This window comes from Bradysia coprophila (genome assembly GCF_014529535.1).
Source record: "Bradysia coprophila strain Holo2 chromosome X unlocalized genomic scaffold, BU_Bcop_v1 contig_20, whole genome shotgun sequence".
NCBI lineage: Eukaryota > Metazoa > Arthropoda > Insecta > Diptera > Sciaridae > Bradysia > Bradysia coprophila.
Genome location: NW_023503307.1, coordinates 4,735,744 through 4,763,174, shown reverse-complemented (window position 1 = coordinate 4,763,174; position 27,431 = coordinate 4,735,744). Strand labels below are relative to the sequence as shown.

Here is a 27,431-nt window from a genome sequence, read left to right as displayed (position 1 = left end):
GCTACATGGAAATCAACTTGACAACACCAAAAAATCCGTTTTATTACGTTTCGTTCGAATTGTCATGCCACTGCTGTCAAAAATTAAACAAAATGGCGTGATGTTTCCAATCGTCTGTGATTAAAGCTTAAAAAAAGCATTTCAAAACCACTGAAATTCGATTGTAAATTCGTTGTCGATTGTCCCTAGAATAAGTGAACAGGGCAAGCGTCATACGGTAGTGTTAGAAATAAGATTTGTTTAATACAAAACAAGCCTCACTGAGCCAAACATAACTCCATAAAAATGACGCAGTATCTGCCACCAAATCTCCTGGCATTATTTGCTCCACGTGATCCAATCCCATATTTGCCTCCTTCCGACAAATTACCGCACGAAAAAAAGACACGCGGCTATTTGGGTGTCGGCAACTTTCTAAACTTCTTTGAGGTGAGTACATTTCAATAGCAAGCATCGTGCACAATCATCGATCGCTATTGGAGACAGACGATTTGAAATTTAAATTATTGACAAAACAAAACAACCATTTCAGGATCCAAAAGATACACCGCCACCGACTCGTGTGGAGACACGCGAAGAGCGCTTAGAACGTCGGAGGCGCGAAAAAGCTGAACAAGTAGCGTATAAATTGGAACGTGAAATTGCCATTTGGGATCCAACACAACTAAAGAACTCAACCGAAGATCCATTCAAAACACTATTTGTATCCAGAATTGTAAGTGTCATTCGGTTCGTTGGGATTATTTGATTTTTTTTTTTACAATTTTTTTTTGTCGATTTCAGAACTACGATACATCCGAATCAAAGTTACGGCGTGAGTTTGAGGTGTACGGTACGATAAAGAAGATTATTGTCATTCAAAATGCAGAAACTGGAAAGCCAAGAGGATACGCGTTTATTGAGTATGAACATGAACGAGATATGCACTGTGAGTACACTCAATTTTGCCAAAAAATTGAACCATTTTCAGGTCAAAAATTTAAATCTTTTGATGATCTTGATATGAAAAAAAAGAAATGAACAATTGGTCGGACGCAGCTTGTCCTAGTCACTAATTTGAGCTCTCGTTGCTAAGTGTCAGGGACAAGTTGGGACAGAAAGCTATGTTTCTCTTGTTTCCTCCAATTAAATTTTTTCGAATTAATTGAAGAAGTCGTGCTGTTAGTGTAGCAGAGAATGACTGGGAAGTATACATGACCATAGATAGCCTTTAGTGGATTAGTTTTTGTATCGTCAAATAGTTAGCAGTTAACTGCAACTTATATCAATCCCGGTCCAAACGTTTTGATTTAATCAATTCGACTCGTTGGTCATGATCACAGTTATTCAGCATAAGGCTGAAATGATGAAATTTCGAAGCGACCATGTCAATTCATTCAGTGATCGTATCGATGATACCGCCTCGCGTTGCTCGTATTTTTTTTCCGAACAATTCGACTAACTTAGTCGGACTAAGTCGTTCGGGAATATCACTCTCAGTTTTCAAAGTCAAGAGGCTAGGTTTTTTTTTATGTGAATTACTTCCTGCAAAGCACCTAGGTGCTCTGCTTCCTGTCACTTTGAATTTTAGTAAGACTTGGAAGATGTCAGCTCAATGCCTAAAATACGCGTCAACCTGATTTGACCTGAAATGCAATAATTCAGCCTCACCTGACAGATTACCTGACAGTTCAAAATTTTGAAATTTAACTCAGGTCATGTCAGGTTTTTTCATGTCTGATCAGCTATGGTTGTGAAATTATCTGACGTGAGTCCTGCACTGCAGGACCTGCAGGTTATATTTAACCTGTCCGGAACCGTGGTCTGTTCCGCGAGCCTAAAATTTTACTAAAATTTTTTCTTAACTGGTTTTACGTCATCCACTCGTCTTTTCACCATTTTTCTTCGGCACTCGTGCTGAAAGAAATAACACAACAAATTCGAAACCAAACATACCTCTGCAAGACAGTATTTCATAGTATTTTGAAATGTTCAAATTTTCCGTGTGAATTTCTTTCTAACCATTTCCTACCCAAAGTCTGTGACTTTTAGCCTTTGTGCTATACTTAGGTTAGTGGATTATCACTTCAAAATCCTCCCAAAGTCCCATCTAAATGTATTGGCGACAGATTTGTCTGCTCTGCGTTTTAGTCTTAGAACAAAATAGAGAGAAAAAAAATGACAAAACAAATTTTGTGTAAGTAAAGAATTACGAACGTCAGCCAATTTAAATGAAAGCAGAAACTTTATACTGTGTAACAAAGAGGACAAATTTTTAACCGTATACACATGCAACAAATGAGCAGCATCAATAAATTAACAAAAAAAAAACAAAAAATTTTATAAAAAAAACTCTTATTTAATCTAGCGAAGTTTATCGAGTCAAGTGAACAGACAATTTTTTTTTAAAATTCGAAATGATGAAAATGACTTATACCATGGTTCTATATGATAAAGTGCAAGACTATACTGTTCTTAAAACGTTTTGTGATTTTTCTCTAATTTCAATACCGGTAACCATTAAAATAAACCAAACCAATGTACAAAACCAGTCAACCCGAATAGGTTTGTATGAGAGTTTTTTTTGGTAAGACTTTCGATGGTAAAACACAAGAAGTACAAAAAGTTCAAAGTCAATCAATGAAAGAATTTTCTATTATTGCAGTTTCGTTAATTTTGGAAGATTCTTGGTAAATAATTTTTATTTTTGCTTGATTGATATGGGGGGATCCGGATTCCAAATATAATTTATTGTTTGAAAAACCGCCGTCAAATGCCAAATCTTATTCGGGCTCTTCATTTTTTGACTCCAATTTCCGACGCATCCCGAAGCATATGGGCGCAAATTTGTTTTTGTTTTAATTATTCCGAAGGGTGTTCAAAGGACAATTTGACTTTGTATTTTAATTTTGCATACCCCAGAAAATCGAATGGAAGTTTTGTTTTTTCGTTTTCCGTAAGTATATGCTTCTCCGTTTACAATCCGGATCCCCGGTTTAAATTAATTTACAAAACAAATTTCTTACAATAAAATCATTAAAAATAAAGTGTGGCGCAATACCTGTAAGTATTTAAGCGCCCCAGGTAAACCAAATTAAAAAAAAGTCCGGATTTGTTTCGCCCGTATAAAAAATATCCAATAATTCCAATAATAACGTGTAAGTAAAATCTGGGTAGGTATTGGTTTATTATTTTTGTTTTAATGATCCGAGACGTCGTTTTCGGTAATGCGGCCCCAGTTTCAACGCACCAACTTTTCATGAATGCCAAACCATATTCACTCTCTCTCTCTCTCTCTCTCTCTCTGTCTCTTCTTCGTCCTCCGAAGCAATTAGAAAATGAACATTTCCATCGCGTTCATTCAATGAAAATGTTTGAAGTTGTCCAATTCAACCGGTTTGAATCCACAAATTTTGCGATAATATTCATTTTGGCTGCACTGTGACCACTTAACGGTTGGTTTTTTTTACACATACTTGTACCACGGGATTAACCATCAATTCGAACAGTTTATACCAATAAATCGATGTTACACATTTAGGCGGAATAAAGAGGAAAATTATCTAAGACAAAGCACTATAAATTATCATCACAGACGAAAAACCTCTGGTATACACTGAATATCAAAACGCAGGTTTTCGTTTCGATTTCAATTCTTTTTCATAAAAGTCCAAAATAATGTACCTGTGAGCTCACACATCACTTGTACCTGCTAAAATTCGTTTTAAAACCACGTCTTTCTTTACCAAACTATTTCAGCTGCGTATAAACATGCCGATGGTAAGAAAATTGATGGTAAGAGAGTATTGGTTGATGTTGAAAGAGCCCGCACAGTTAAAGGATGGCTGCCACGAAGACTCGGTAAGTTGAATCCGTATTAATTTTAGAACTTTGTTTTACCTTGACCTCAGTGGCGCAATGAATCGATTTTGGTGATTGGGGTTTTTCCTTTTCGATTGAAACGAAAATTGAATGCAAAATTACAGATTTTTTTTTATTATTTATATTTAAAAATAATAATGGTTGGTTTGGGGTCACAGTCTAAATGAGAAATGAAAAGTTTGCAATTTTTTTTTTTTGGTGTTAGCGTAAACTTAACCTTTTCTGAATTATTATTGTGCATGTTTTTTGTTATGTTGTGAGCGACGTTTCTGACTCTGAATATTACCATTCGTGTGCGTATAGGTGGGGGTTTAGGAGGGACGAGGCGTGGTGGCCCAGACGTTAATATTAAACATTCGGGTCGAGAAGATAATGAGCGTGAACGTGAACGATATCGATTAGAAAGGGAACGAGAGGATCGTAGCGGCGGTGTAAATGCAGCGTCTGGTGGTGGAACGATGGATCGACGAGGCGATTTCCGAAATGACAGAAGTGATCGTAAGTGCATCCGAACTGGGACGAGAAAAACGAGCGTCCGAAAATAATTTAAATTTTGTGATTTTGACAGGGTTCAACGATCGTCGTCGATCCCGTTCACCGCGTATTGACCGCAGAGAAAGAGAGCGTTCGAAGCATCGAAGTCGATCAAGAGATCGGAAGAAGCGACGAAGCCGTGATCGTGGTGATCGAGATGGGGATGATATGGACCGGCGCCGTGATAGAAGCGATCGGGAAAAGGATAAGAAAAGGAAAAATCGTTCACGCTCACGTGATCGATCAGAAAGGAAGCGAGACCGTCGGGACAGAGAAAGAGACAAGGATCGTAAAGACAGGAAACCAGATCTACGCGAAAGTGACATCAAAATTAAAGAGGAACCAGTTGATGGTAAGTCAATTTTTGATATTTTTTTTTTTAATTTGATCAGCAAATCAGTGAGTATGCTCAAGTCAGGACCCATCGAAAACAGTGGTGTTCTGATAAAAAGATTTGCTAAGATAATGCAAGCACAATACGCTTAAAGGCGTGTTGTGCTGGGGAAAACAGGGCCTTCAGTTATTTAGTCTATGCTGATTGGTAGTATATGTCCCGCACAAACATACAAACCGAATTGCTAATTACTCAATCAATGAGTGATTCTAACTGCCACATTTTACCAATTTGTTTTTTTTTTTGTTATTTGCAGATTATCCCGACTACAGCGAAAACTTTGCTAATTATGGCGTTCAAGTGAAATATGAAGATGGCGAAGAGAAATTCAAACCATCCGAAGATGATCGATTACGTGAACGTGAAAACGGTCAAAATTACGGTCACGAAGAGGGAGAGTATGATGATAGGGATTACAATTAGGTTTTAAATTGTCTCACAATTTCCATTTTTGTTTCGTTTCTTTACTTTCTATCCACTTTTTTTTATTTTCAACCCCCCCGAAATGTTGGTGAGAGCGAAAACAACGAGATATACCGAATTACCACGTTTTTACCTTGCTATTTATTCAGAATTCGAAATTAAGTCACCATCAATCCATTTCAATAAACTTAACAAAAGCAAATTTAAATAGAGAAAGAGAGCGAAACGCTTCAGAATGTAAGTGCTTTGTGAGTGATAACGATTTGTGTTGAATTTTCGAAATGAATTTACGTGAGGTAGCTTAAAATACAATTAATAAACCTCCGTCTGCAACTTTAGCATCGGTATTCCTTAATTGGAGCTAAAGGTAAAGTTATTTACAATTCGAAATTAATTATTTTTTAAATTACAATAAAAACATCGTAGCATAAAATATCGAAACCAACATTTTCGAAATGAATTCTTGATTTTGGATTTTTAACATTATTCTAAGTAAGAATTTGAATAAATTGCATAATTTTCGACTCTGTCTAAGCCGAAGTTGTTTTATTTGTATTGTCATTGATAAATGAAAGACGATGTCTACATAACATTTACGACTAGGAGAATATTTCAACTTCTTCCAAGATCTTAAAAACTGTTCACATCATCACATCAATTTGTCAGTAATTGAATGCGACATGAGACATTTGGTAAATATTTAACTGGATATGTTGTGCTGGAACGGACCCAATCCCTAAGCATCCATTGAGCTCGTTTTCCTACTACTACTAATGTTTTCATAGAGCCAGGTCTGACGAAATGCTCGGCACAAAGTCAATGCTGTCGTCAATGCTTTTTAATGCTTCTGAATTCTTCCGACCAGACTATGCCCTGTCGGCATTTTGGGGTGAATATTTAACCGAAGCATGATTGTCGCTGCGCAAAGAGCTGACATTAGCATCTGATACTGTGCAATGCTGTACATACATTATCATAGACAGCAATAAATTTAGCCTGTTTTTAGGCTTTGTTACAGGTATAACTCAAAATAATTTAAATTTATTTCCGGTAATGTTTCTATTTCTGCTTCCGCTATGGAAATACCTTTCCAATGAGCTATCGCAAGACAAGTTTATAAATAATTCGGCCAAAAAAAACGTTTTTTCTTCATATTGAACATTGTGGAAAATCGGACTTCGGCGAAACTTGATGACTCACAATAACTCGGCCAGCAAACTTTTTCAATTTTTTTCTTTTTTATATGTTAGAGTGGACCTCAAAGAAAGATAAAATGCCGTTTTAAGGTTGAAAAAATGTACAACCTGGTCGTGGTAGTTTTTAGAATGGGAAAAAATCGGCTACTCGAAAATTTTCAAATTTTGATTTTTCGCCACCTGGAAATGATGAAGAAAAAAGTTTGTATGTGGTTTTTTGGTACCTATGGGCCACCTGGAGATGATGAAGAAAAAAGTTTGTATGTGGCTTTTTGGTACCTATGGTACCTAGTTAAAATTCTCTAATTATATCACCTATTTCCTAATTCAGCTGATTAATTCTGTAGACACATACTACAGAACCCGAAATTTTCAGGTAGATCAGAATCCGGTTCCGGTAACCCGAAATTTTTCTCATTTATTTTAAACCGAAATTTCTACACCAACAATTTCGGGTAACCCGAACCGGATTCTGATATACCTGAAAATTTCGGGTCCAGATCAAACCAGAAATAAAAAATTCAAGTTCGAGTTAGATTTGGGCTGAACACGAAATTTAAAATTCAGGTGGGAGTCAGGTTTGGGTTGAATCATCTCAGAATCAGGTCGAACCTGAAAACTTAAATTCTTGTTCAGGTGAACCCGAACATCAGATGCACTATATTGCTGTTCAGCGCTGACATCAATAGCTTGAAGAGGTCCAAGGGGAGATCTAGTAACACTACGTGGTACTTCAAGTTCAACTTTCATGTTCCACTGAAACTGTTCACAGTAGCCATACTTCAAATCTACGTCGTGTTAGAGTTGTAAAACCAAAAATGAATTCGAAGATCATTTTATTGTAAAATTAATTTCAACTTATGGTTCTATGCACAACAACCCAGAAAAGAAGGATTAAGAGTTTCGTATACCCAGAGCTTGCTCTAATTCAGCTCGTTTTTGGTTGACTTTCGTAAAGAAATATCGCGAAACGGCTTCCTGTGTCCATGGCTGATAGTAGAATTCGGCTCGACGTTCTTCCTCCGGATTCCCGACCACATCCGTCATTGTCTGAAAATAAAAAAATTCCATATATCGTCACGGAAGTCCCAACTCGATTTTTTTTTCGTCATTTCTACCTTCAAATCCCTGGTCTGGCTGACAATCCACCGATGAATGAATGTTTGTGGTTCCTTGGCAAAACTCAAAAAGAATTCCCGGTTCGTTTTCAACTGATTGATAGTATCGACCGTTTCGTGGATTTTCGAGTCCAAACCTTGGATCTCCTGTTGACTAGCAGTGCTCAACAGGAAATTGTTCATTTGATTCTTCAGCGTATCATCCACCTCGACATCAATGTCATAACAAGCCGTTTGCTTACTCTCGGCACCACCTTCCACCGAAATTATGTGATTGATAACGATTGGATCCGGTGGATGCAGCAGAGGATTTAAGCGCTGTGGAATTTCTGCAAATTTCATTCGAGGACAACCGAATATCTGCTCCAAATATTTGTCGCAATTGATGTACTCCCGTTCGTGTGCGTCTTGTAATTTATGCGTTTTTATGTATTGCCACAACGCTGAAATGATTACCGGTCTGGTTTGCGTATGCACGCCGAGCAGCCTAGCTAAACGAGGATCCAATTTGAATTGCAGCGGCTGATAGTCTAGCAATAACAATATCGTACAACGAACGTTGCGGTCGCCAGGTCGTTTCACCTGAAATCCATCCGTTTCTTGCGTAGTATGTGTACGATGCCATTCGACTAAATGATTGTCCGGGCCATACAAGTCCTTATCCAATTCAATGACCAGCGATTTGAAGAAACTGGAGAACTTCCTCTTGATTTTGTTTGGATCACTTTTAGTATCTTCGAGTAAACGCCCTTCGACACGCAACTCCCAGGAAGCAACAGTACCTTCTGCTGCTGCATCAGTTCCTTCTGCCGGCTCCTTGCTCGGATAGAAAGTGTTTGAGATGAAAATACGCAATTTACGTTTCTGTTTCATTGGTCGCTTCAAGGCTTCTTGAATGTCTAAACGTTTTCGCATAATCGTTGCGTCCAGTTTCCGTTCAAAGGCCAAGAGGTCCATATATGCCTGAGATTCTGGCACTAAATCACGCACTTTCTGTGGCAAAATTTTGTCTGCCAATTTCTTCTTTTTCTTCGCCGAGTATTCGCTGAAAGAAACAGTTCGTTGAATTGGTGTGGTCAACGTATATTTCAGATGAAAATTGTTAGCAAACCTTTTCGGCGGCACAGAACTGATCGATCCCCGAGAATCTTGTGGACGCTTTCCCGATGGTGTACTCGGCATTGAATTGCCACGCATGTTACCGAACGGTGGTTGTGGACGCTGATGCATTCCCGGTGGGCCATCAGTTGGACGAGGTCCCGATCCCATTGGTGGCGGCGTAAAGCCACGCTGTTGCTGCTTTATCAAATGATTAGGATTATAATTTAGCGAAACTAAATTCCAAGTACGACAAAAAAATCCGGTCAACTCACTGGAAAAGGAGGTCCACCGGACGGACCCGATGAATACGGACGCGGTTGAGGCGACTGGTATCGTTGCGGCGTTCCTGGCCCAGATGCACCGGCAGCAGGCGGAAAACGTTGCGACATTGTCCTCTGTTAAATTTAAAATTCACGCTTTCGTCTAAATTGATGATAAAATTGTGTAAAAAGATGGAATAAATATAAAATGACGCGAAAATGGCGTCACGACAGCAATTGACAGTTAATATGTGTGTATATGATGTATACAGATAATACACACATGCAATATGCAATGACAGTTTGATATTCAGCACACTTAATTTCAGCACAAACTTGAAAAAAATGCGCTATCAAAAAGACATCGTTTCCGTGAGCGAATAATTAGACTACAGCTACACAGTCCTTGAACCTATATCATACAATATTCTTCTTGTAAACATACAACTTTACGTTCTGCCGCAGACGGCAAGCATATAGTTATCAAATCTATTACTTCTTTTAATTGAAGTATTTTCAAGATGATGATTGATGATGCAAACTCTTTTACTTCATTTGTCTTGACATAAGTTTTTCTATATAAGACAGCATTAGAAAGAGCTTATCATTTACTGGTGTAGTTTGTTGGCGATAACATATGAGTAGCCCACAGCATTATCAGGTGACACTGTATATGCCAATGCTTAGATTTGTTAAGTAAAAACTATTTGCTGGCGGAAGACTGCCAAAACGGTTCATAGTGTCATGTCAGTTATCAATATAAACGTTCTTTTTTATAGATTTGGCCGACCTCGATCGGTAATTATATGTTTGATTAGTTGGGAAAAATGCAATTGCAGAATAAAACTTTAATAAAATTTAAAAAAATCTACAAACATTTTGATAATTAGAAACTGAAACTAAAAAAACACAACCATGTTACTGGCCCAATCAATGGTTCACTTTGCTTTTCAAGCGTACATTATAAGCTGTTCGAAATTACATTCACTCTTCTCAGCAGCCCGTTAGTTCAGCTAGTACGTCTGAGCCTGGCAAGTAAGAGGTGCCGAGATCAAATCCAGTGCAAACTTTTTTTTTTGCTTGTTTTCTCATCAAAAACCATAAAAGCAGATGATGTGATATGATTGTATCATCATTACGAATCATCAATTAAGCTGCATCTATTTAAAAAAAAAAATCAAAACGTCATTACCTGACTGACATTAACTGTACGTTTTAAATGTTTTTGGGCGATTGAAACGTAGAATTTTTTTTTGGGTGCAGATACATGGATAACTAATCATCGCGTTGTCACATTCAGGACGGAACTCAAATTTACCACCGAAAAATTGCTGACAAAAAGTGCTGGCGTGGAATATTGTATTATGATATGATCTTTTAAAAGACGGCTGTCCCGAGTAGTATCCGAAAATCAACGACACAATATTGGGTCGATGTCAAAAGATGGCTACTACTTGTGATTTGTAGTTGTGCGAACAGACCGTGTGTGAGGAAAAACTAACAAATTTTCTTCAGTTCTGTATTCATGGTCAAAATTGTGATTGCCTATTTGTGTGTTAAGAATTTTGTGTGAAATATTGGCAGAAAATAGTGCAATAATCGAATAAAATGTCTGCCGAGCGTGAAATTCCAGCCGAGGACAGTATAAAGGTGGTGTGTCGTTTTCGGCCACTCAATGACAGTGAGGAGAAGGCTGGCTCGAAATTTATTGTTAAATTTCCCAACAATCAGGAGGAAAATTGCATTTCAATAGCGGTAAGTGTCAACGGATAATGTGAGAAGTTTAATTGATAAGATTACCACAGAAGTAAACCTAGAGAAAATGACGACAACAAATTTTTTTTAGAGTTTCGGGAGTTTTTTTTTTCATTTTTTTTGTATTGGTGTGCGCAGACAGGGTGACTCATCGCTATATGTTATAGCTATACTTATGTATATCAATTTTTTTTGTCGAAAATTTAGTGTAAAAGTTCAAGTTGACATTTTCAAATTGCCCTTTTCGTAGAAATATGACTTGAATGAACCAAATGACACGCTAATCCGTAAATTCAGATTGAATTCGTTGAACAAATTCGACTAAAAAACGTTGAACTATCAAACTCATTTTTATTGACTGTTATTCGATACGGTGACTTAGATGTCAAGGAACTAAAAGGTATTGTGTAAGAGTTGGTGTAGGTAAATTTCTGTATTTTATTATAATTGTTTGATAACACGTCCCTGCATGAGACCACACACCATCCAGTGCCTTTAGAACTTGGTTTTAATCAAAAGGAAAAGAGATTTGATTCGTAAAAGTTATAGATACTCTCGCATGACACGATGCATTCTTTCTTGTATGCTTTCCATTCTAACGATGCGAAAAATTATCACTTCTCCAAAGGAAATTAGTTGACAGAGAGTCACCATAGTATTTTCGATTCACCGACGTTTCGAGAAAATAAATTTCCATTGAAAAAACTTTGAATTTTCAATGGAAAAATCTATGCGTAGTACATCTAATTTTGGAACATTCAAACGCATCGTGGACAATATGAACATGTTGACTTTTTATTAAGCATTCATCCGTAGTTAAGGGGTTCGATGCAGTGATGACGGTTTTTTCCTTCCTCAAAAGCTTTTGTTGTTATAATTAAGTACCTTAGTGTCGTTTTCGGTTGATCAATGTCATCCGAATGATTCAATTCATTAGAGCACCGTAAAGCTACCGAAAGTCGCAACGGTTATCATCACCTTGGGAGACCGTTGTACGACTTCTGGGATAGGGACAGCCTCGGGACAAAATGTGCAATTTGCATTTATGGGAATTGTTTTTGCATTTTTATGTACATGCTCCATTTTCATATACTCAATTCAATGATACCTGGGATACCTCACAACATCATAAGTACGCGGTGACGTATAATGTTAAATTAAGGATCATCATTAAGAAAATTACAAATCGATTTAGCGTAATTGATTCAAAATATTGAAACGTAATCCAAATGAGCGTAATGAGCGAACGAACAGCGATGTTTATGTTTATGAATAATTGATCAAGCAAAATTATCTTCTTTTTTTTGGTCTAAATGCTACGCTAGTTTCTATATCGATCTATCTGTTGCAATAACCTGCAATCAATTACAATGCAAATGATATGTGAAAACAAATATTAGTTTCGCGAACTGTGTTAGGTAATATGCAAATCGTAAAAAATGTTAGTAAATGATTGTCGCTGAAAGGAAATGTTTCGTGGAAACATGAAGGATTCAGATGAAATAGATTTTTCTCTACAGCCTGTTCGTCCTGTTGCTCATTAATGGACATTGTATTTTTGGTTAATTGTGTCAATAAATCTAATTATTTCATAAGAGTTTATTATACATACAACGCACGAGTATATATAACGATTATTACGACAACTGTTTTTTTTAATGATTAATTATTCCTTCAATTTAATTGATGTAATTTATCATCGCGATCGTACTTCTTTCGGTTTTAATGCCTTCATATGAACATTCTTTTTTTTATGTTAATTTATAATGAAGCGAAAAGTTTTTTTTTATATCCGTCCCTCTCTCTTTCTCCTTCCTTCGTACAACACCTCACAAAGGAACGTGTTGAGAATGTGTTTTTTTTATAAACAAATCTCACTATAATCTATTAAGCTCATCTGCAAAATTCTATTATACACTTTGACTTCTTGCTGAAGTGTAATTATTTCGAGGAATGGCCGGTGGCAAAAAATTATTTGAAATAAAAAAAGAGGCAACGAATCGATTTGGGTAATAGGTATTTTCGAAGTATAAGTTCTAATACAATTATTATTTTTACAATACACTTTATACTCAGTTCGGCTTCGGTTGCATGTTTCATGTATACCTAAACAATGTAGGTATTACTGTTTTGAAAGCTACAGCAATATAAATTTTTTTTTTTGTAACTGTAGTCGTTTATGGAATATGCGCATGATCTGGCAATCAATATACGAAGCGATATATCTTTTTAAACAAAAAACAAGAAGAAAAACTTATTGAATATACCATTTCCATAATGCTACCGATTTCTATTTCCAAGTTTTTCCATTTTCTAAAAGAGAATACGATTTATACCTAAGCAAATGACCATTGACTGAAAACTTTGTGGAATGTTTTCCAAATCGATAAAATGAAAGCATTTCATGCCAAAGTCAAAAATAGTTCACACCCCAAACAAATCGTCACATCTCTTATGTAATTACTTTATAGTGTCCTTATACCAACAACGTATACTCGCTTCAATTTGTTTGCGATAATTCGTATAATTACAATGTTTGTCTGGCGTGAGCGTGTATGGTCACATAAAATCCCTTGATTCTGAAATGAATGATTGTTTACATTCAAGCGCTCCCTGTCTCCCCCATAAGACGTCAAGGCTTTACGGTTTACGGGCCAAACACATTACGAAATTATACAGATACACACAAGATGCGCAATATATTTTTAATAGATTAAGGGAATATGTTCAAAGTCGATCTAAGAAGATAGATTTTAGAAATCAAACGGTTTTGATTGGTTCGATTGGTCGTCACCGAAAATGTGGTCTCTCCTCGTCGAGGTTATTTCTCCTCTGTAATCGAAACCCATTCATTTCTTGAATCAAAGAATTTCAGCGAAATTTTTCGAAATTGGTTTGTGAGCAATGGTTCTTTTCCTACTGAATCAGAATATATTCGCATGGAGTTCGATGCAACTATCATATATATGTTCGTATGATAGTACCGTTTAGCTCTGATACTCTTTTTATACCATATACCCACAGAGAAGAAGTTTATTGAAGCCGAACCAAAAACATTTGTTATATTCTTTCCCATTTACAGACGGCCAAGCATATTACCAATACATTTTTATTCACAACTTTTACTCCTTTTAATATAAACCAAAAACAAAAATATTTTATTTCGTTTATGTTTCACGATAAATTCTGCTACAGGCAGGGTCTGTTTCTGGTAAATTCATTTATTGAAATTTGTCAAAATTTACCAAGATTTACTAAATTTACCGAAAATCAAATTCGTTAAATTTTTGCTAATTTTCAATATTTTTCGATAAATTTTGGTAAATTTCAGTAAATTTGCTAAATGAATTTACCAATAATAAGCCCTGGCTGTAAACGACAAGGGGTCGTTTTAAATTACAGCAAAACTGTAAGCCACGTTATGAATTTTCATTGAACAGTATCAATTAAACGGATAACTTCATAATAGATTTGTTTATGATTTACTGCAGTTTTTGCTATTTTATGCCTATTGTATGTGGGTCAAAAGAAGTAGCGTAGTTGATTTCCATTACTATATATTTTAGAAGTCTATGCATTCGTTGTGTTTAACTTACGAATAATTACTTTTATGTGGAAATTTATTATACATTGCGGGTATAATACCGTCATTCTTATCACCCAGGATAAGGCATTGCAAGTTTTTCTTTAATTAATTGCCAAGTTAATTTTAATTCAATTTCGTTTCAAACCTACTCGTTTGTTTGTCGAACTAGATAATGGCTGGGTGTATCAAAAAGAAGTACAAGAATAACATTAAAAAAAAAACAATGAAATAAACGACAGGTTTATTTATCTTATTCGAAGTAAAAACAACACACAAACGCCTTTTAGTTAATCCATTAAAAATATATTTCAATTTTATGGTTTGTAAGCAAAATTATTTGGTTTGGCTTATCGTAGCTGTTGAGACTTTCACCGGTAAAATTAAAAAAAAATGTTTTGAGCAGAAAAGACCCACAACTGATTTTCATACAGTCAGGGCCACAATAAATTGTACGAGTTTTGGTTTTTGCGGAGTTATTTTTAGTCAATTTCTTGAATTAATGCTGCATGACAAGTGAACTCAACCGGCGTTCTTTACTTTTTCAGGGCAAAGTTTATTTATTCGACAAAGTATTCAAACCAAATGCATCACAAGAAAAAGTGTACAATGAAGCCGCCAAGTCAATTGTTAGTGATGTGCTCGCCGGATACAATGGTACAATATTTGCATATGGACAAACATCGTCGGGTAAAACACATACAATGGAAGGTGTCATAGGTAAAGACAATGCTGAACCACTTGTGTAGTGAGTCATGTCAATAAAAATGGTTTTTCTTTCCTTCTTCCAATCTTCGTCCAGGCGATCCCACGAAACAAGGCATAATACCTCGCATCGTCAATGATATTTTCAACCACATTTATAGCATGGAAGTGAATCTTGAATTTCATATAAAAGTCTCATACTACGAGATCTATATGGACAAAATCAGAGATTTGCTGGACGTAACTAAAATCAATTTAAGTGTTCATGAAGACAAAAATCGTGTGCCTTACGTGAAAGGGGCTACCGAACGGTTCGTATCGAGTCCCGAAGAGGTATTTGAGGTCATCGAAGAGGGCAAATCAAATCGTCACGTTGCAGTCACAAACATGAACGAACATTCGTCGCGTTCACATTCGGTGTTTCTGATTAATGTGAAACAGGAGAATCTAGAGAACCAGAAAAAATTGTCGGGCAAATTGTATTTGGTCGATTTGGCCGGTTCGGAAAAGGTGTCGAAAACTGGTGCTGAAGGGTCTGTGCTGGATGAAGCTAAAAATATTAACAAATCGTTGTCGGCCTTGGGTAATGTCATTTCAGCGTTAGCTGATGGAAACAAATCGCACATTCCGTATCGTGACTCGAAATTGACAAGAATCTTACAAGAGTCACTTGGTGGTAATGCGAGGACAACGATTGTGATCTGCTGTTCGCCGGCTAGTTTTAATGAATCGGAAACGAAGTCAACACTTGATTTCGGTAAAAGAGCGAAGACTGTGAAAAATGTTGTTTGTGTCAATGAAGAGCTTACAGCAGAGGAATGGAAACGACGTTACGAAAGGGAAAAAGAAAAGAGTGCTCGACTTAAGGGTAAAGTGGAGAAACTGGAAGCTGAACTGGCTAGATGGAGAGCTGGTGAAACTGTTAGCGTCGAAGAACAAGCTAATCTACAAGATATTATGGAGGCTAGTACACCCAACTTAGAAGGTACCGTCGAAGCAGCAGCAGCACCAGTACCAGCAACACCAAGTAGTCTAACTATGATTGGATCGATTAGTGCCGATGAACGTGCCCGTTTGGAAAGCGAACGGGAGCGTTTGTATCAACAGTTGGATGAAAAGGATGAGGAAATCAATCAACAATCGCAGTACGTGGAGAAGTTGAAGGATCAAATCATGGATCAAGAGGAGCTGATAGCAAACGCTCGTCGAGATTACGAAAATTTGCAAGCAGAAATGACCCGAATCCAACAAGAGAACGAGAGCGCTAAGGAAGAGGTCAAAGAAGTGCTACAGGCTCTTGAAGAACTTGCCGTCAATTATGACCAAAAAAGTCATGAAATTGAAACGAAAAACAAAGAGATGGAAAACATTTCCGAAGAATTAATTCAGAAAGAGACCCTACTCAACACCACCTCATCCGAATTGCAACAGCTGAAAGATATGTCGGCCCACCAAAAGAAACGCATCAACGAAATGCTAAGCAATTTGTTGCGCGATCTAAATGATGTGGGACAGGCTCTGAGCACAGACAGTAATACCGATATTAAGATCAACGCCACAGACGTGACAACTGGCAAAGTGGAGGAAGAATTTACCGTTGCTCGTCTGTTCATCAGCAAAATGAAGTCGGAAGCGAAAAACTTGGCACAGCGATGTCATAATCTCGAATCTCATCAAACTGATTCAAACAAAAAGGTTTCCGAATACGAACGTGACTTAAGTGAGTGCCGGCTACTGATTTCACAGCATGAAGCCCGTATGAAATCGCTACAGGTGAGTGCGCCGCATTTATTTTGTGCTTTAAATTCAATGTCGAGTAATTTCCATTTTGTTTCGTAGGAATCGATGCGGGAGTCAGAAAATAAGAAACGGACTCTGGAAGAAAACATTGATTCGTTGCGCGAGGAGTGTGCTAAATTGAAAGCGGCCGAGCATGTGTCTGCTGTCAATGCTGAAGAGAAAGAAAAGGCGGAACAACTTCGATCAATGTTCGATGGTCAAATGGATGAACTTCGAGGGGCTCATACTAAACAGGTCGCAGAGCTCAGAGATGAGATTTCGGAAAAACAAGAAGCTATTAATGAGTTGAAAGAGTAAGTGACCGTTGGCATAGTTTACAAGACAGTATTTTGTTAATCCTTTCTTTGTCCCCCTCTAAATTTACAGCGTCAATCAAAAACTCACACTCACTCACCAGCAAATGGCTGCCGACTATGAAAGACTACGCCAGGAGGAGACAGCCAAGTCATCGAAGTTGCAGGAACTCACGTCAGTACCAAATAACCATAAATTATCAAATTTCGTTCTGAAATCTCCAATCAATAACAAACAACAAGAGCGCATCATAAACTGTTTGTCGCCCAAGAAAACCCCAAACACAAATCTATTGATCGATGATTTCGATGTTGACGAACAAAATATCACAAAAATTCGTAAAAATCTGTTCAACGCATCCGCTCAATGCTACGGCAATTCGAATTTCAATGACGATTGTGTGTCGTGTGCACCAAACAGAGAGCGTCAAGTTTCTTGTAAAAGTGATGCTGGCAACAAGAGTCTGTTATCAACACTATTAACGACAATACCGCTTGCACTGCCAACGCTTCAATTACATTTACTGTTATCGCTGACGATGGTGTTACTTACGCATCGCTGTCCGCAGTATTTAATCGTTTTGTAAAAGCAATGAGAAGAAACAATGGAATAAGCAATTTACCGTTACCTGTGTTGTAGAGAGGTATAGAGCGATGAACACGCTTGTCGGTCCTTTTTATTAATTGAAACGAACGAACGCGGATGACAAAACAAGCGTACAAAAATCGATTGATCAAAGAAAAACGAATACAAATACGCACCTCGTACCAACTATATCAATCCTTGAAACACACAAACATCGGGGTCCATTTTTCGGGAAATCTTTTCCTTGAATTTACTGCCCATTTCTTGAATTGATCAATCAGAGCGAGATTGCGAAACACTAAATCTCGTCAGACTTTCAGGACGTTCAAGAATCAATTTTGGTAGATTCAAGAAATCGATTTTCCAAAAAATATTGACCCGGCACCACATAGTTTTGTTTTGGATGCTTTTTTATGCTTTTCGCATCGGATTTCGATCTACAAATTCGATTCGACATAATGCTGTGATATTTTGTGTAACTTACAAATCTTTAATTTTTTTAATTTTTTTTCTTTCGTTCAATTCATTTTGTCATCGATATTCGATTTTGTAGGAAGTGTTAGGTCCTTTAGCATCGTTGTGTAGAAACACAGATGATTTCTCTTTCATTGGCTTGGTTTTCAGAGCTTCATTCAAATTTTATTTATTTCGTAGAGTTGTTCGAATGAGTTGTTATATAGAGATATTGAAAGCTTTACCCATCTCTTTCTCCGAAACATTTCGATCCGAAATTTGCTTTTTCAGCCTAAAAGTCATTATCTATAAATGTTCAAAAATCCTAAATTGTCGTCAATTGTCTTCAATTTCCACCAAGTCAGAAAGCTTTCAGTCGCTCGTTATTGACTTTCAAGGAAGCTTTAAAGTCGAAGAAATTGTCAAATTTTTAAACTTCGAAATTTGTTATTTATGCAACAGAGTGATAAATGCTTGTTTAGGCATTTGATTTATCACCGATTTTTTCTCAAAAGGCCAACGAAAGTCTTACTTTTCGTCACTGTGTGGAGAAAAGAGTTTTTTTTCATAGACAGCCACAAAATGACTTGATCATTTTGTGACGTTCCGTTCGATTCATCCATACTGCATGTTATGCATTTTCATCAATAATTGTCAATGTTAACAATGATTGTGAATGTCAGCAGAATTTTACCTCTGTCGAACTTAGGAACGAAATCGTTAGCGAATGTCGAAAGTTATATTTCGTGTATGTAAAAATCGAGAATCGATTAAAGAAATTCGACTAATAATTTTCAAGATTGTCTGCGCCTTGTTTAGAATCATAACATTGATTGTTTTGGTTCTTGTCTCAGGTTGACATTTTTTTTTTCTTCAATTTTTAGATTGAATTTGCCCTTGATCACATTTGAATGTTTAAAACAAAATCAAACATTCTGAATTCAATTTAAAAATAACGAACGCGATTTGTTAAGTGCCAGCAAAGGTATCGACTTCTGTCGTATATTATGAATATGTCAGACCACTCCTGTTGCTTATACTCCTACAATTGTTAGGCTGTTACATGTTCGAAATGATAAAATATATCAGAATTATGGTAATAGATGACCCTAAAAAAGTATTTACAATGAATGGGTACACATGGTAATTGGTATGAAATCACCGATGATGGAATGTTTAAGTGCGTTACTACATTTAGTTGTTTGTTTGGTTGCTTTATTTGAATTGCCTTTTCATTTTACTTTTTATATAATTTCTCCTAAATTTCAATGACAGAAAGGTTGAATGATCGCTATTCCACATATCTTAAAAATATCGATGAACTAAGCCCCGCCTACCTAAAACAGCGCATAGGTTTTATGATTTGTCTTTTTTATATATTTGTAATAAGAATTTTTCGTCTTCTTTTTCGACAAAGAATATATAAATTATAGACGGTTTCCATATTACCATATGACTGGTTTAAGCAAACAAACAAAATATAAAAGAACAAAATATCAAATTGAAGAGAAGAGAACATGTGTAGGGAAAGAATTTTTGTATATTTTATGTTGACTGAAAATGTAACACACACGCGTCTAAATGTGCAAAAGTTAAACTCTCACACAATTTTTCTTTTTGCCAGAGAATCGCGATCATTTTGGATTAATAGTTTTTTTTTCTCCTCATTTTTGTTTTCATAATTTTATTTTAGTTTTTGTTGTTGTTGTTGTTGTTTTTTTTATGTTTTTGATAAATAGTCCTGGCAATTTAGTTTTTTTCTTTCGTTAATTTCATTCATCAAATCAATCCACTGTTGATTTAACAATTTTTTTCGTTTACTAATTTCAATTACAAAATTGACTGTCTTAAAATGAACGTAAAAGCTAATTTTATAACAAAAACAATTTACTGATGAAAAACGAAACAAATCTTCGATTTTTGAAACAATTTTTTTTTCATTGAAGGAAAAGCTCGGAATAGGTCACGTTTTCATGAACTTAACCTTGAAACAGAGCCTATTATAAGGAATTTTAACTTTGAAAATCCAATTAATTCCGAAAAAATTCCGAATATTTCGGAACTTTTTCAGAATTTTTCGGAATACTTTCATAATTTTTACAGTTAGAGGCAGTGAAATGTCAGTACGATTTTTATTCAACTGTTTTTCAGCTAGTCCACACAAACAATCAAAAGTGTTTATACGGTTTTACCACTACCATGCGTAGCAGATTCAACCGTATAAACAAGTGATTTTATGTGTGCATCAGCTGAAAAACAGCTGAAGTAAATTCATGCTAAAATTTCTTTGCCTCTGACTGCAATTAAAATTCCAAATAAAAAGTTCGAGTCAGATTCAAGATTAACCTGAAATAATTGGAAACCTCAGGTTAAAAAATATAACAGGCCAAGAGCATATTTTTGAGAAAATATTTTCTTCGATTTTCTTGAACCTTGATTTTTGTAGATTTTCATGAAAATTGATTTCGGTAAATTCGTGCCGAAGTTCAAGAAAATATTTTCTTAAAAATATGTTTCTAATTCTGGTAAAAACAGGAATGACGGTAATTCAGGCGGTATTAGGGACGTGATCTATTCCGAGCTTTTAATCGAAGAAAGTCACAATAATAAGAACAAAGTTAGTTAAATTTACAATTTTTAGCTTAATTGCTTGGAAACAATAAAAAAAAAATGAAGAAAAAAAAACAAACAAAAAAACAACAAAATAAATTAATACAAAAAAGCAAAAAAAGAGAGAGAAAAAAATTATATATTTTGACAAAGTGAGATGTTGTAAATTGAAATACTAAAAATAATGTAAATTATTGTACATGTAATCAAAAGTAATTTAGAATTTTAGCGAAATATATATTGAAAGCAATACACATGTTCTCTTATTCAACAAATATCTTTTTTTTTTGCCATTCGAAATATTTTCAATTTGATAGCCGAGTTAGAATAGTAAAATTGTAAAGAACACACAAAGGGGACGTTACAGTCGGAAACAGTTTGATTTGTGTATTTTTTTGGATTCAGCTGAATTTACCAGCTATTCCACAAACACTCATTTCATTGTAAACTATCAAAGTACAAGCTAAAAAATGTCCTTTACTTGTGGGCTAGGGTACTTCTTATCGACTTGAGGTATTTTTTTCTAGTTTAGAGCGTCACAAAATATTGTCTATGGTAGCAGACTTCGAACCAAATTTGTTTCAAAATTTTTCGATCCATTTTACGCCTACGAAAATTCTTGGAAGTTTCCCATGAGTGCGTGTTGGTTAGAGTGAATCATCGTCGCTCTAACACTAATACGCTCTTATACAAAACTTTGACGAATTTTCGTAGGCGTAGGCGAAATATTTTGACAAAAAATTTGTTTGGCTACCAAAGACAATATTTTGTGACTCGAAGGAAAAAATACCACAAGTCGATAAGATGTGTGGATCAGCTGGACCAGAAAATTGCACGCATCAAACTATTTCTAATTGTATGTCACTAAGGCTAAATATTGAGATCTAATAACTGAGGTAACTAGTAACGTATACAGTACCGTATATTACGAGATCCTATTTAGTTACAAGATCTCAATTTTTCGTTCGTTCGTGATCAGTCATAACGAAGAACAACAAATTTTTGTTCGAAATAAAACAGCTAATGACTCTTTGGACTGTTATGGAACACTAATCTAATGATCTTTTCAATGAAAAAAGAGAAGTCTTCCTCTATTGAAAAGTTTAATGGAGAATACACTTCCCTACAGAGGGAACAATTTCTTAGTTCAGTTGTACCATGCAGCACCTATATTAGCGAAAATATTTTCACGAATTTTCTCAGATTTTCGTGAATTTTCGCAAAAAGTTTTTTTGTGAAAATTTGAGAAAATCGCGAAAATTTGAGAAAATTCGTGAAAATATTTTCGCAATTACAGGCACTAGTACAAGGTGTACAAAAAGTTAGTTCGTAGCCGTTTTCCGCTTAGTGATCGTATGGGGACTCTAAAAAAATTATTTAGAAGCGCCAAGATAGGACAATGGTATTATGATTAACAGTTCCTTGCTGAGGCAGTATATAACTTTGATTGAAATAACTCACCTTTCGGATTTTCCTCGATAAAACTAACTATTGGTGAATTGGGTAAGTGTGTCGTCTCTTTATTGTTTGACGCCCCTTTCTCTCTGAATGTTTAATATTGATTGCTGGAGATTGAACGAAAAATGGAAATCGACTCGGCTTCGACGACAAAACTTTAATCTGTTCCTCCATTTTACAGTCAATTGAACGAAAATCGTGAACAAGCGCGTAAGGATCTTAAGGGATTAGAAGACACCGTAGCCAAGGAATTGCAGACACTACACAACTTACGGAAATTGTTTGTGCAAGACCTACAAGTAATTCAACTTTACAATTAAACTCTAACGGTAAACGGATAAAAAACAATTTCGTTTAAAAATCCACCATAGGCACGCATCAAGAAATCCATTAACTCCGAAGAAGCTGAAGACGATGGCGGCTCGTTGGCACAGAAGCAGAAAATTTCATTTTTGGAAAATAATTTGGAGCAATTAACGAAGGTGCACAAACAACTTGTCCGTGATAATGCCGATCTACGTTGTGAATTGCCCAAATTGGAGAAACGATTGCGAACCACAATGGATCGTGTAAAGGCATTGGAAACGGCACTGAAAGAGGCAAAAGAAGGTGCTATGCGTGATCGTAAACGATACCAATACGAGGTGGATCGGATCAAGGAGGCTGTACGTCAAAAGAATTTGGCTCGCCGTGGTCCACAGCCGCAGATCGGTGAGTATTCGGATTTTTTCGTCGTTTTGGTGAATGGATAAGATTGAAAATGATTTGTTTGCGCTTATACAGCTAAACCGATTCGAGCTGGTCAAGGACATATTGCAAGTGGTATTCGTGGTGGCGGCGGAGTTCCATTGACTCCGAAACCGAGAGGTAAGTTTTAAGGATTTGGATTTTGACGTAGATTTACAATGACTGAAATGGATTCTTCTTTTTTGTGTTATTCAGAAAGCGAGAGTTGAATTGACGAATTTTTACCCCCAGAGAACCAGTGAACCATCAAAAAACGAACCATTTTATTTAAAGCCAATTTTCAAATTAAATGTAAATGAAAGAAAAAACATTTTAAATGCGACAACAGCAACAACAAATTCCCATTTTCAAATAAAAAAAAAAATTAAAAGAAAAATTAACAAAGAGAAACGAAAAAAATGGTAAAAATTATTCTCTTAAATATAACAAACAAAAATGCTTACTGTAGCTTGTCTAAAAACAAATGAATATTTATTGTTTCATAAGATCGTAAAGAAAACAACAACAAACAAACAAATTATGTAATTGTCAATGAAAAAAAAATCCTACGTGCTAGAGTGACGTTAAATTTGTATTACGCGTTGCAGCCGCAGCCGCAGCAACAACAAAAACCCAACAACAATAAATTAAAGCTTTTTCTTGGTGTGGCATTTTCCTCGCATTTTTCATTTCATTTTTTTATACACAGAGAAAAATGTAAAAAGAAAATTATTTATGAAATGTCTGCTTTTTGGAGTATAAAAATATAGTATTTGAGAATGAAATAAACGTGAAGGCGCTACAAGGCACTTTTCAATCTTTGAAACAAAATATAATTTGATTATAGTAAACGAAAAGGAAAGAGGAAGGAACGAGAGAGGAAACAAAAAACATTTTTATGATTTTTTGTACGAACATTAACAAAGAGAATGTTGGCAAGAAAACATCCATGTAAAAGTTAGTAAATATTTATAGTGGACAGAGTTCTATTTTTTATAATAATCAACAACAAAACAAAAATCAATTTAATTCGCTTTTCACAAGAAAAAAAATTGTTGGTCCGGTTTTAATGGGGTCTTGGTTGTGACACGGCCTTTGTTCCCAAATTTACCAATGGCAAACTCTAGCAAATTTTGGAAAATTTCAGCAAATTCAGAATATCAATTTCCTAAAAGTAGTCCCTGGTTGTGGTCGACAGAAACAGAAAAAAAATTCTTTGACAGTCAACGGCTGAAACACATCTTTCAACCTCTCAGATCCAAAATACTTGTTCAGATATAGGACAACATTTCTGCCGTAATTTTGATAAAAAAAAACAATTTCCAGTGGACATAACAAAAGATTTACCAATAATTCTTTTGTTATTTCATTGGAAATTGTTTTTCTTCTGAATTACGCCAGATTTCGAGTCTTGCATCTGCACAAAAATAGGATATTTGTAACCTCCCCTAATTGCTTTATTCAACACTTCATATAATTGACCATTTACACATTGTGTTTCGAACATCTCTAACATCTTCAATTCGATCAGTTCTTTGCATACCTCAGTCATATTTTAAACATTTCCAAGTACATACTGAAATAATTGAAAATCACTTTTCTTTTATATGACTGGTCAGAATTAGTTGAAAATCGATATAATTTTCATATTTTGTTTTGATTATCTAGGACCTCAAACTTAAATTGAAAGTATATTCAGTGGTCCACTTATGTCACTGCTCAACCGATTTTAAGGTATAATTGAAGGGAACTGAGATGAAGTAATGTTCTACAGTGATCAGCCAAAACTCATTAATTTAATAAGTGAAGGCTTGAGCCACGAGCATTTATTGATCGAGCGTTTTGTTTGGTGACTAAACCCTTTTTTATTATGTGCAGTCGCTTTAATTAACCGTCCACATTTATTTCAGAATAAGTTCCAAGTTGTTTTATGCTCAATAATTTGTGTTGACAATTTATGTTCAATGAATATTGTTCATTCGTAAAATATAGTGCGCGCAAGACTCCTTGTTAATGGACAGTCTCTAAAAAGGTGTGAGGGAAGTAATATAGGCCAGTGAGAAAGGAAATTGAGACCAGGATTTTAGAGAATCCAGTGACATCGAGATTTCACTCTATATTTCATGGAACGAATACCTTGATCTATAGTTATTGAATTTACTGAAATGTACCCTAATTTTACCAAACATTTGCTGCATTACCCGAAATTCACCGAAAAATGTTTTCGGTAATTTTCAGTAAATTTTCGGTAGGCAGATTTAGGTGATTGTCAATGATAACTCCAACAATAAGCCCAGGTGATTATAGTTCATAAAACATGAAAAATCACTTCAATGCCACCCTATAATTTACGCCTGTATACATTGAAAAATCTTAAAACAATTTTAAAATGAAGCCATCTCTATGGCTAAGCATCCAGTTTTCGGCATTTATTGACTTTTTCTAGACGTTTTCTTATATTTGGAATGAAAATCGTGTCTTTGGTTTTCCTATTTTTTGTTTTTTGATTTTTATTGTTTGTGAAGTATTTGATTTCCAACGTATTTTGTATTTTCCGAACTAATGGCTAAGTAATTAGTGATATTTTTATATAAAATTTTTTTTAAGACTACGATAGCATTTTGAGTTCGATTTATCCAGAAATTGTCTTCTGAAAACGATATCGACGATTTTTCCTAAAATTAATCGATTGCAATCAATTTCGAACGAAAATCTTTCTTGACACATAAAAATGAAAACAAAATTGAAGTACCGTGGGTGGGTAGTACATACTAATGTACGGACACAACAAAGTATAATGGAATTAATTTAAAAAAAAAATAACGAGAAAAGATTAACAGACAAAATATTTATAGCATCCCTCTGTATTTCAATGTTTTTTTTCTTTTCTTTTTGCTTTAATATTTACACAGCAACCTCAGGGAGGCCGACTATTACAATAAAACAAGATGAGAAAATTTATTGTCAGAAATGAATTAAGTTCCTGGAGGAATAATGAATTATATAATTAAAAGCCCATGATGTACTTGTCCAATTGAATCAATGAAACGTTGAGAATGTTTTGATTCGAAGATCAATAGTATTTTTTTTCTCCTTCTAAGAAATTTCAACGCTGTAAAGATTTCTTTTGTAACAAATTGGAGAAGAGAAAGAAAGAAAAAAAAAACTTTTTTTTTATTTATGTGAAATGGAATGAATCATTAAATTAAAAACAAAAATTAATTAATTTTTAAGTTATTAGTCCTGATTTACACGAACGACAACAAAAAATATTGAAAGAAAAAAATTATTATTTTTAACTGCACATTTTATTTTATTTATTTTTTTCTTCCCTTTTTTTAGTATTTAAAGTCTAATGCAAATATACAAATAAAAATGAATTAAAAAAAACTGTGCACTGTTGCTATAGAAATCTGAAAATAATAAAAAAATAAATTTATTTAAAAAAATGCAGTTCCCACCCATTTTTTATTAATTTATACAAACCATAAATCACGTGTCGTCCTTCCCCTCTCGCTGATGGAAATAGAGTGTGATCGCAGTATCATAGCTCCCGGTGAAAAGGTTAATTTTCGCCGAGGGCAAACCTCTTTTAATTATTGGCGACCGGCTGTTCCGAAAAACCCGTTGCGAATCAAAGAGTACATTTTCCATCATCTTTAGGTAGAAAGCCCGAAAGTTTCCTCTAAGTTTAGTTTCCATCACACTTTGTCAATTTCCGTTTCCATTTCGAAATATCAAGTGAAATCTTCTGGAGATACGACTATATCAACGTTGGTGTCACTATCCGGGACACGGTGAGCTTGACATTTTTTATTCGACCTCTCTTGGACATGAAATGTTTTAGGGGTTTTTGTAAAGGGCGGCACCACGAGTAAGAATAACATAACAAGAAAATATTTCGATGGGAAATTTTTTAATTAGATCGATTTTTCGTTTTTTCGGGACCTGCGGGAAGCTTCGAAGACGGTTTGGACCCTACTGGTGACTTGTTTGATCACAAAAATATAGTAACTGCTTAGCCTGAGGTCTAAGCTTTACAGCGATACCAATCATGACATTCATGACTACCAACAAACATCTTTAATGAAGGAAAGTCTTCGTGGTGCCGCCCTCTACAAAAACCACTAAAAACATTTCATGTCCACGAGAGGTCGAATAAAAAAAATTTCAAGCTCACCGTGGGGAATGAACAGTTTCGGATCAAAAGCGAAAAATTCGTCGGCTATAAGAGTGAAAATTTCAGGTGATTTGATTAACTTAGGGAACAAATGATCTCTGATTAGAATGAGTGATAGCTTGTTAGATTCATCTCTCAATTCTGTACAATACGTAGCCTTTATTTTTTCGAATTTCTTTTTATTTTCTGTGTAAAGCGTTCAATATCATAGCATTATACAGAGCCACCACTGGTAAAGGATGGTAGAGGATAGGTATGACGTTGTTACCGTTAAAAGCTACGATGATAATTTACAATGACAACAAAGTGAAGGTATGTCAGAGGTCACTTTTTCGGCAATAACTCAAGAAATAATTATTTAAAATCATTGTCATGTTGCACTAATGTCGGACTTG

General features: G+C 35.4%; 3 protein-coding genes across 4 annotated transcripts; 2 read left to right on the top strand and 1 right to left on the bottom strand.

Annotated features, from left to right (window-relative positions):
- The first annotated feature begins 52 nt into the window (after window positions 1-52).
- Window positions 53-5,746, top strand: LOC119068582 (U1 small nuclear ribonucleoprotein 70 kDa). Its single transcript, XM_037172227.1, has 7 exons — window positions 53-429; window positions 533-715; window positions 784-928; window positions 3,739-3,840; window positions 4,165-4,359; window positions 4,430-4,747; window positions 5,046-5,746. Exons 1-7 carry the CDS (start codon window positions 286-288, stop codon window positions 5,210-5,212), a joined length of 1,254 nt encoding a protein of 417 aa, XP_037028122.1. The 5' UTR covers window positions 53-285; the 3' UTR covers window positions 5,213-5,746.
- A 1,481-nt stretch (window positions 5,747-7,227) lies between these two features.
- Window positions 7,228-9,147, bottom strand: LOC119068574 (brahma-associated protein of 60 kDa). Of its 2 annotated transcripts, none has more exons than XM_037172219.1 (4): window positions 8,900-9,147; window positions 8,638-8,825; window positions 7,527-8,571; window positions 7,228-7,458 (listed from the first exon to the last, which is right to left on the bottom strand). In XM_037172219.1, exons 1-4 carry the CDS (start codon window positions 9,014-9,016, stop codon window positions 7,303-7,305), a joined length of 1,506 nt encoding a protein of 501 aa, XP_037028114.1. In that variant the 5' UTR covers window positions 9,017-9,147; the 3' UTR covers window positions 7,228-7,302. The 2 variants fall into 2 exon arrangements, with proteins under 2 accessions (XP_037028114.1, XP_037028115.1); XM_037172220.1 differs by having other exon boundaries at window positions 8,638-8,822; window positions 8,900-9,146.
- A 1,131-nt stretch (window positions 9,148-10,278) lies between these two features.
- LOC119068564 (kinesin heavy chain) lies at window positions 10,279-26,134 on the top strand. The gene is made up of 9 exons (XM_037172193.1): window positions 10,279-10,642; window positions 14,774-14,945; window positions 15,028-16,703; window positions 16,770-17,023; window positions 17,097-17,198; window positions 22,312-22,429; window positions 22,502-22,841; window positions 22,914-22,997; window positions 23,073-26,134. Exons 1-9 carry the CDS (start codon window positions 10,496-10,498, stop codon window positions 23,084-23,086), a joined length of 2,907 nt encoding a protein of 968 aa, XP_037028088.1. The 5' UTR covers window positions 10,279-10,495; the 3' UTR covers window positions 23,087-26,134.
- The last annotated feature ends 1,297 nt before the right edge of the window (window positions 26,135-27,431 follow it).